The 11028-nt window shown below is 36.3% G+C and overlaps 1 protein-coding gene across 4 annotated transcripts; it reads left to right on the top strand.

The window, feature by feature from the left end:
• The first annotated feature begins 2491 nt into the window (after positions 1–2491).
• LOC138699588 (uncharacterized) lies at positions 2492–10410 on the top strand. Of its 4 annotated transcripts, none has more exons than XM_069825594.1 (4): positions 2492–2606; positions 5222–5319; positions 8679–8810; positions 10231–10410. In XM_069825594.1, exons 1-4 carry the CDS (start codon positions 2599–2601, stop codon positions 10359–10361), a joined length of 369 nt encoding a protein of 122 aa, XP_069681695.1. In that variant the 5' UTR covers positions 2492–2598; the 3' UTR covers positions 10362–10410. The 4 variants fall into 4 exon arrangements, with proteins under 4 accessions (XP_069681695.1, XP_069681694.1, XP_069681696.1 ...); XM_069825593.1 differs by having other exon boundaries at positions 2493–2606; positions 5219–5319; XM_069825595.1 differs by lacking the exon at positions 2492–2606 and adding an exon at positions 2614–2747.
• Positions 10411–11028: the final 618 nt, after the last annotated feature.

Genomic DNA, 11028 nt, shown 5'->3' with positions numbered 1-11028 from the left:
ATTCATAGATTTCAAAAAGGCTTATGACTCGGTTAAGAGGGAAGTATTATATGATATTCTTATTGAATTTGGTATTCCCAAGAAACTAGTTCGATTAATTAAAATGTGTCTCAGTGAAACGTACAGCAGAGTCCGTATAGGTCAGTTTCTATCTGATGCTTTTCCAATTCACTGCGGGCTAAAGCAAGGAGATGCACTATCACCTTTACTTTTTAACTTCGCTCTAGAATATGCCATTAGGAAAGTTCAGGATAACAGGCAGGGTTTGGAATTGAACGGGTTACATCAGCTTCTTGTCTATGCGGATGACGTGAATATGTTAGGAGAAAATACACAAACGATTAGGGAAAACACGGAAATTTTACTTGAAGCAAGTAGAGCGATCGGTTTGGAAGTAAATCCCGAAAAGACAAAGTATATGATTATGTCTCGTGACCAGAATATTGTACGAAATGGAAATATAAAAATTGGAGATTTATCCTTCGAAGAGGTGGAAAAATTCAAATATCTTGGAGCAACAGTAACAAATATAAATGACACTCGGGAGGAAATTAAACGCAGAATAAATATGGGAAATGCGTGTTATTATTCGGTTGAGAAGCTCTTATCATCCAGTCTGCTGTCGAAAAATCTGAAAGTTAGAATTTATAAAACAGTTATATTACCGGTTCTTCTGTATGGTTGTGAAACTTGGACTCTCACTCTGAGAGAGGAACATAGGTTCAGGGTGTTTGAGAATAAGGTGCTAAGGAAAATATTTGGGGCTAAGCGGGATGAAGTTACAGGAGAATGGAGAAAGTTACACAACACAGAACTGCACGCATTGTATTCTTCACCTGACATAATTAGGAACATTAAATCCAGACGTTTGAGATGGGCAGGGCATGTAGCACGTATGGGCGAATCCAGAAATGCATATAGAGTGTTAGTTGGGAGACCGGAGGGAAAAAGACCTTTAGGGAGGCCGAGACGTAGATGGGAGGATAATATTAAAATGGATCTGAGGGAGGTGGGATATGATGATAGATACTGGATTAATCTTGCACAGGATAGGGACCGCTGGCGGGCTTATGTGAGGGCGGCAATGAACCTTCGGGTTCTTTAAAAGCCATTTGTAAGTAAGTAAGTAAGTGCATTGAAGACTGTTATACATGAATAGCGAACTCCTTTTTTAAAACAACTTAGATTAACAGAGGGTAGATGAAGATCTGATTTATGTCTTGTATTAAAATGATGAATGTCTTGATTAGTACTGCATTTATCTTGGTTCTTAATATACAGCATCATTAGGGAAAGAATGTATTCACAAGGTAAAGTCAAGATTTCTAAGTTTCGGAAAATATTTTTACTTGAGGTCCTTTTATGCACACCGGCCATTATTCTTATAGCTTTCTTTTGTAAAACAAAATCGTGTTTAGCTTTAGACGAGTTACCCCAGAATATTAATCCATATTTCATTACAGAGTGAAAATATGCAAAGTATGACATTTTAAGTAAGTTTACATCACCAATAGTAGATAAGGATCTTAATGCATAACAGGCAGAGCTCAATTTACGAGTAATACATTCTATATGCGTTTTCCAGTTCAAGTGATTATCTAATTCTAAACCAAGAAACTTTGTGCTTATAGATTCTTTGAGATGAGTTCCATTTAATCGAATACTGTAGGAAACCTGAGCACTATTGTGTGTACTAAATTTGACTGCACTGGTTTTATCAACATTAAGTGCTAGTTTATTTGCATGGAACCATTCATTCATTAGATTCAGCACTGTATTAGAAGTGTTTATGTATGGGTAAATTATTTCATATTGAAAATTACAAAGATTATAATTGCCAGTTATTATCTTTTTATACAATATTACTTGATCATTAATTATTTCTTATTATAAGGCCATGGATCATTTGTACAAAGACCAGTTTGGTTACCATCTGACTGTACACGTTTGTTCTGCTGGTGTGTTGACATTGAAAGCTGCATTACTACTGTTCATTCGGTAGATATAAGAATAGGTCTAAAGTCCAAGTTCACACAACGTAAAACAGATTCGGTACGAACTTCCTACTTCTGGTAATCACATAAAAATCCGGGCTCTAGTCATGATTTTCTAAGTGGGACATGTTTCAATTGCATATTTCATTTTTAATGACGGTGCATAATAAATCTTATTTATTGTACTGATGGCTAAGGACCGTATTTTGTCCTAGAATGTACGGAGATGAGTTTAGTTGTTCATAGGCTATATTGGCGTGACGTCATTATTTGGCGCATGGCACAGGTACTATGAGGCCTAACCGGAGCTCGAACCCGGACCGCCTGCGTGACAGAATAAAGGTCTGACCACTCAGCCACCGCAAGGGACCAATTGCACCCAATATTTCGAGTTTATATTGTCAGATAATCTCTGAAACATACAGGGAAGTGGAAAGAACATCATAGGAAATGAGTCAAACAAGACACATTAATTCATATTATCGGTCAATATGCGCGTCACTTCCGCTAATTTTTTCCTGTAAAATAATCACTACACACTTCCTATCTGCAATGAGGCCGTGAGCAGAGATTTCTCTGACTGCAGCGATAAGCATACAGCGTAATGTCACAGTGAGTAATATAGCGTGTTCAATACAGTTTAAGCAGTAACTATTTTGAAACTTCACATTATGTTTGTAGCTAATGGAAAGTTCGTTTCTATTCAAATTGTGTGTTTAGGAAAATAACTACTTTCATATAGCGTATATGTGGGTGAGTTTCGTGTAAACGTAGGATGTGTCAGTGTCATAAAGAACAGTTTTACTGATGAATAACTGTCGGGGATTTGCAGTGCGACGTTATATGTCCACAGAAGAGTCGTTCCACGCCTGGCAATTAGCAAGATCTCTTTTCTGTTTGAATTGTTGCAAGGGCGTATGTAGATTTTTTTTTTAGGGGGAGAGGGGCACAAAATAAAATTCCCTTCATTATTATAAAGTACGACGGAAAAACGATTCAAACCATTATCCAAGCTACTTGAACTAGGTCTAACGTATTTTCAACTGGATTTTTAAATAATATAAAATAATAAATGGTTAAATTTAACATTAAAGGAATATGTTGCTAATACAGTACTCAAAGACAATGTTGGATACTATTTGATTGCAAAATTGTGAAGAAACATGCAATATTTTTGTTTTTGCTTTAAAAATATGACTTATTTCCTCATAAGTTTGCAATAAACTAAAATTTAACAATTTTTTTAGTAAAAAATATGGTTTCTTCATAAGTTTGCAATAAACCAACATGTCACAATTCTTTGAGCAAAAAATATTACATATTTCTTCATAAGTTTGCAGTAAACTAACATTTGACAATTTTTTTTAGTAAAAAATATGGTTTCTTCATAAGTTTGCAATTAACTAACATGTAACAATTTTTTGGGCAAAAAATATTGCATATTCATAAGTTTGTAACAGACCAACATATAAGAATTTTTAGCAAAAAATATTGCATATTTCTTCATAAGTTTGTAATAAACTAACATGTAATCATTTTTTGAACACAAAATGTCATATTTCTTCATAAGTTTGCAATAAACCAACATGTCACAATTTTTTGAGCAAAAAATGTTGCATATTTCTTCATAAGTTTGCAGTAAACTAACATTTGACAATTTTTTATTAAACAATAACTTATAGTTTCTTCATAAGTGTTCAGTAAACTAACATGTAATAAATTTTTAGCAAAAAATATTGCATATTTTTTCATAAGTTTGCAATAAACCAACATGTAAGAATTTTTTAGCAAAAAATATTGTATATTTTTTCACAAGTTTATAAATAAAGTAACATATAACAATTATTTGAGAAAAAAGTCATATTTCTTCATAAGTTTGCAATAAATCAACATGTAACAATTTTTAGCAAAAAATATTGCATATTCTTTCATACGTTTAGAATAAACTAGCATAGGCTATAACAATTTTTTAGTAAAAAATTTCATATTTCTTCATAAGTTTGCAATGAAGCAACATGTAACAATTTTTGAGCAACAATTAACATTGCATATTTCTTCATAAGTTTACAATAAAATGATGGGTAACAATTTCGTTGAGCACTGTAGATAGTTCCTTCACGCTAGTTCCTTCCACGTTTAATGTTCACTTTATTGTATCATTTTGATCTCACAGCGGTCATAATTTTATAATAACTTACAAATTACATCTATTATTTGAAAATGAAAGTCTATGTGAGAGGTTGAACCAGAATAAGCAAGCGGCTTAACCAGAGTAAGCCAAGAGAATAGTATCTCTATTACATTTATGTCCTTTTGCCGTAGGCGTGTCCTAACTGAAATGGGGCTTACATTCGTTGGAGCCAAACTGTCATTTCCGTGTGACTGGCCAACTTAAGACTGCCTTCAAGTTCTGACAACGTCTACTTGAACCTGTTCCTTGGGCCTGGCGTGAAATCCAGAGGGAATTATCTCTCACCCATATAAATGTGAGAAATCTAAATGTAAAGGAATTCCAAATCCAGTGGTCCGTGAATTGGGATTGGGGCGCTAGACGGGACCTAACTGCATTACCCTCCGCTTGTGACATAGTCGTAAAGTTACATAACTATCACAGCTAATGCTCCAACTTCTAGCAACCCTCTGCTCTAAGAATTCTCAGGAAAGGGAGACCTGGCTGTCCTTTATCAAGGGTTTGAACACACGTGGGAAACTATAAAAGTATAACCAATTATACTGGACCTCTGATCTAAGGCGTCGTGTCTTGGACTAGCGTTACGGAATTAGCTCTGGTTCGGGTCTACATGGAGGGAACATTTTATCATGTAATTTCGGCCAGTATATGGGACCGAATTAGGGGAGCTACAATACGTAACCAAATCCGGTTCCTCGAACAAGCTAGAGCGAATGTAGACGTCACCATAGTGCTAACAACACGTTATCTCGTACTGGATAGGTGATCATACACTTCTGTTAAGAATGTGAACGTGAAGCCTTCGTCCTGTATAGGTTGTCACGTACACGATTATTATTATTATTATTATTATTATTATTATTATTATTATTATTATTATTATTATTGTTTAGACTTCACTGTAAACTGTCTTCTTTCTAATGTAGGGAATATAATATCTTGTCATCCACCAGTTTCTATTTTGTAAGTTCTCAAAAGAAATACAATGCATTTTTCTGTTCAGATCACTAACTCATTATCTTCTTCTGTTCAGCAGCTATTATGACGTCAGAGTGACGATAGGTATCTTGGGTTTCCTTCTGGTCTTCATGTTCTTCTTTTACCATTGCATCAGGCGGAACCGCTGGAGGAGAGGTAAGTCAACACAAGGAGCGAGAAACGAGCTGATTTCAGATAGGCATATTTGCTACCCATTCCTTCTCTTCATCATCCTCATTTTTCCTCATCCTCGTTCTTCCTCCTAAACTCCATTCTTCCTCCTCACCCTCATTCTTCCTTCTCATCCTCATTCTTTCTCCTCATCCTCATTCTTCCTTCTCATCTTCATTCTTCTTCCTCATCTTCATTCTTCCTTCTCATCCTCATTCTTTCTCCTCATTCTCATTCTTCCTTCTCATCTTCATTCTTCTTCCCATCTTCATTCTTCCTTCTCATCCTCATTCTTCCTTCTCATCCTCATTCTTTCTCCTCATTCTCATTCTTCCTTCTCATCTTCATTATTCTTCCTCATCTTCATTCTTCCTTCTCATCTTCATTCTTTCTCCTCATTCTCATTCTTCCTTCTCATCTTCATTCTTCTTCCCATCTTCATTCTTCCTTCTCATCCTCATTCTTCCTTCTCATCTTCATTCCTCTTCCTCATCTTCATTCTTCCTTCTCATCCTCATTCTTTCTCCTCATTCTCATTCTTCCTTCTCATCTTCATTCTTCTTCCCATCTTCATTCTTCCTTCTCATCCTCATTCTTCGTCCTTATTCTTATTCTTTCTCCTCATCCTCATTCTTCCTCCTTACCCTCATCCTTCCTTCTCATCCTTATTCTTTCTCCTCATTCTCATTCTTCCTTCTCATCCTCATTCTTTCTCCTCATCCTCATTCTTCCTTCTCATCTTCATTCTTCTTCCCATCTTCATTCTTCCTTCTCATCCTCATTCTTCCTTCTCATTTTCATTCTTCTTCCTCATCTTCATTCTTCCTTCTCATCCTCATTCTTTGTCCTCATTCTCATTCTTCCTTCTCATCTTCATTCTTCCTTCTCATCCTCATTCTTCCTTCTCATCCTCATTCTTCCTCCTTATTCTTATTCTTTCTCCTCATCCTCATTCTTCCTCCTCACCCTCATTTTTCCTTCTCATCCTTATTCTTTCTCCTCATCCTCATTCTTCCTTCTCATCCTCATTCTTTCTCCTCATCCTCATTCTTCCTTCTCATCTTCATTCTTCTTCCCATCTTCATTCTTCCTTCTCATCCTCATTCTTCCTTCTCATCTTCATTCTTCTTCCTCATCTTCATTCTTCCTTCTCATCCTCATTCTTTGTCCTCATTCTCATTCTTCCTTCTCATCTTCATTCTTCTTACCATCTTCATTCTTCCTTCTCATCCTCATTCTTCCTCCTTATTCTTATTCTTTCTCCTCATCCTCATTCTTCCTCCTCACCCTCATTCTTCTTTCTCATCCTTATTCTTTCTCCTCATCCTCATTCTTCCTTCTCGTCCTCATTCTTTCTCCTCATCCTCATTCTTCCTTCTCATCTTCATTCTTCTTCCTCATCTTCATTCTTCCTTCTCATCCTCATTCTTTCTCCTCATTCTCATTCTTCCTTCTCATCTTCATTCTTCTTCCCATCTTCATTCTTCCTCCTCACCCTCATTCTTCCTTCTCATCCTTATTCTTTCTCCTCATCCTCATTCTTCCTTCTCATCCTCATTCTTTCTCCTCATCCTCATTCTTCCTTCTCATCTTCATTCTTCTTCCTCATCTTCATTCTTCCCTCTCATCCTCATTCTTCCTTCTCATCCTCATTCTTCCTTCTCATCCTCATTCTTCCTTCTCATCCTCATTCTTCCTCCTTATTCTTATTCTTTCTCCTCATCCTCATTCTTCCTTCTCATCCTCATTCTCATTCTTTCTCCTCATCCTCATTCTCATTCTTTCTCCTCATCCTCATTCTTCCTCCTCATCCTCATTCTTCCTCATCTTCATTCTTCCTTCTCGTCTTCTTCTTCTCCCTCATCTTCATTCTTCCTCATTCTCATTCTTTCTCACCTTCATTCTTCCTCCTCACCTTAAGTCTTCTCCCTCATCCTTATTCTTCCTCCTCATCCTCATTCTTTCTCATCTCTATTCTTCCTTCTCATTTTCATTCTTCCTTCTCATCTTCATTCTCCCTCATCCTCATCCTTCCTCCTCATTCTCATTTTTTCTCATCTTCATTCTTCCTTCTCTCCTCATTCTTTCTTCTTATCCTCATACTTCCTCATCTTCATTCTTCTTCCCCGTCATTATTCTATCTTCTTTTATCTGCATTCTTCTTCCTCATCTTCAATCGTCCTTCTCACGCTTGTTCTTCCTTCTCATTCTCATTCTTTTTCCTCATCTTCATTCTTCTTCCCATCTTCATTCTTCCTTCTCATCCTCATCTTCATTATTCTTCCTCGTCATTATTCTCTCTTCCTTCATCTTCATTCTTCCTCCTCATCTTCAATCTTCCTCCTCATTCTCATTCTTTTTCCTCATCTTCATTCTTCCTTCTCATTCTTATTCCTTCTTCTTATTCTCATACTTCCTCATCTTCATTCTTCCTTCTCATCCTCATTCTTTCTTCTTATTCTCATAATTCCTCATCTTCATTCTTCTTGTCATTATTCTCTCTTCCTTCATCTTCATTCTTTCCTCCTCACACACATTCTTTCTTCTCATCCTTATGTTTCATCCTCATAATTATTCTTCCACCCTCACCTCCTCAGTTCTTCTCTTCCACATTCTTTTCCTCATTTTTTTTCTCTCTCAAGCTCATTTCTTCTCGGTCTTATTCTGAATCCTTCTAATAACCCCTGTAACCCTGTTCCTTCTTTTACTTTTCCTCATTTCTTCTTGTTTAGTACAGTAGTGGCAAAAAAAACCGTACCGACCCTTATAGCTGATTTCAGAGCCTTGTTCACTCCAGAGCGTGATAGACTGGTAGATAAGACTTTCGTGGTTCGAATCCTGCCTGGGAAGGAAACTTTTTTTTGTTCCTTATTCAAATTTATTCCCAATACTTTTCGATTGGAGCGATATTTTACCAGAACTTAAATTTTACCAGCTTATTTTCTAATGGCTTTCGAAATGGGCTACATCAGCAGTCGAAACTACAACAATTTCAATAGATTACTTGCTACCTTGTGAATGCGGGCGTGGCATGCGCAGTGGCTCATTTCGGGGACTTCGATTATTCTGTCGGTCCGGTTTTTTCGCCACTACTGTACAATAACTGACGTATTTGGTGTCGCAAGATTCAGCTGACTATAAAATATCACCTAATTCGTAATTTCAACGCTGCAGACCAAGTAGTTATCTGTCCATGTGATGTGATAGATGCAATACCCAGGAATTTTAAGATTCTCTATCTTTAAAAATCCAGTAGTCTCATATTCGTAGTCACTTGTTGATAGTTTATTTTCTTGCAGTCTGTCATGTCTATCGTAAATTAGTGTTGTCATTTTTTTTTTCAGGCGTAGGAATGGTTTTTGTGCTACCAAGTGATGCCAGAGGGATAACACAGTCGTCGCAATTGACACAACCAATTGTTCGGAGCAGAGCCATCTCCGATCCGCCGCCTTACAGTCCTGCACAAATAACCATCCGTACGTACAGAAAGTTCATTTTCATTTTAAAATCTATTATTTAACGACGCCTTATTGATATCCTCGGTGGTTTTGCAGTTTTTCCATGCTCTTGAATTTCGATACTGAATAGCCTCTGCAGTTGAAGGTGTCATTAAATAAAATACTACTACTACTACTACTACTACTACTACTACTACTACTACTAATATTAGTACTACTAAAAAGGTAAAGGTATCCCCGTAACATGCCATGAAGGCACTTGGGGGGCATGGAGGTAGAGCCCCATGCTTTCCATGACCTCGGCACTAGAATGAACTACTACTACTACTACTACTACTACTACTACTACTACTAATAATAATAATAATATTAATAATAATAATAATAATAATAATATTAATAATAATAATAATACCGTAATAATAATAATAATAATAATAATAATTACCACCACTACTACTGCTAACTATATTAACTTACTAATATTTATACTACTACTGCTGTTGCTAAATGTTAGGCCTACTACTATCCACCGCCGTAGCTCAGGCAGGCGTTTGCCTGCCGATCCAGAGTTGCGCTCTGATTAGGGGAAACTCGGCTAATTCCGCAATATTAAGAATAAATCTATCATATTTTATCAAAATGTTTATTGAAAAATATTATCAAGGTATGTGGACATGGACGAAACCTTTCATTACCAAATGAGATAAAGAGACCTATTAAAATGCAAATATATTTAGCTGTACATACATTACAGTTGAAAAAGAACAACTCGGGTAATTCCGCAACAATGCGGATAAATCCGCAATAGGTCTTGGCTAATTCCGCAGTAGTAAATAATAATTATGAAATACATTATGAAAGTAACATAAAAGGAACAATTTACATGTAACAATGCTCATTTTCTTCACAGCTGTGTAGCAAAACACGAAAAACAGCCAACTTTCGATGTTTCACTGTATTGCCGACAGAGGTGTCGACCAATATCCTTGATTTTTTTCTATAGTACTGCAGAGGACATGCCTCCTGTTGACAGCCTCTCAAAACTTACGTTCACGCTATTGTAAAGCCGCAGTAAAATAATATATGCACTACTGCGGAATTAGCCGAGTTTCCCCTACCTGATTGGATTTTTTAAGGTTTTCCCAATCGTAAGGCAAATGTCAGGTAATCTATGGCGAATCGGCGTCATCTCGCTATCACTAATCCCTTCGACGCTAAGTAACTGTACTGCATGAGCTTTTGCTTCGTTATCATGTACGTGATGCTGTATAATAAGAAATAAATTATTTTTATAATTATTTATTAGATTAATAGACTTCTTCCGAAAAGAAAGAACTATGCATATCTGTTACTTACTTCGCTGTTAAATAAATGCTAAATATGTAAGGAACTTAGAATTAATATACCACTGACTTGTTTTTCTTCGTTTTCGCAGAGTATCCACCAATAACGCCACCACCCACCTACGCTGTTGCTATGACAATGAGGACGTCGGATTCAACCGTTGCAACACAAAAACAAAATAATTCAGAAGTAGCATCGGTACCAACATCATCGTTAATTTAGTATTGACATTATAACTCAAATTATATTAAATAAATTACGTAATTTCTCAGTGTGTAATTTACTCGTTCCGTAACAATTTAGGCTATCTATTTTATCATGTAAATATTATGTACTTATGTTCCTGATCGAAGTTTATTTTATTTGTCTATAATATATATTAACAATAGAATTACTATCCACGAAAATCACACATATCCCTTAAACTATTAGAATAAAAATTTATTTACCAGAGATATATATAGGTATTTTAAATTTTAGTAAACCCCCGTATGTACTACAATGCTGGCCTGATGATGGTCTAGGCCTAGATGATAGGCCTACTCGAATTGCCTTCAGGTGTTTTAAAGCATTCTCAATAATAAAGATTCACAAGCAGCATAAATTCTCTGCCGAAGATTAACATCAAAGGTGTCATAATGGTGACCTAGGAGGCCACAGAGTGGAACATGCTCTTCCAATCCATAGCCCTGGAAACTGTTGGTAGAGATGTCTTGATTTATCTGTCGTAATGGAACGAATATCGATCATGCTGGAAATTGTAACCGTGAAATATATGAGGAATTGCATAATTTCTCAGCATATAATTTTAGTATCATGTATTGTGGGTCTCTATCACCAAGGCATGGCGCGTCCTCAGGTTGCGGATAGAGGAGACGGCCTTCAGATA

This window comes from Periplaneta americana, chromosome 5 (assembly GCF_040183065.1).
Source record: "Periplaneta americana isolate PAMFEO1 chromosome 5, P.americana_PAMFEO1_priV1, whole genome shotgun sequence".
Classification (NCBI taxonomy): Eukaryota; Metazoa; Arthropoda; class Insecta; order Blattodea; family Blattidae; genus Periplaneta; species Periplaneta americana.
The sequence above is the reverse complement of the archived record's forward strand: the minus strand, read 5'-3'. Positions and strand labels throughout refer to the sequence as shown.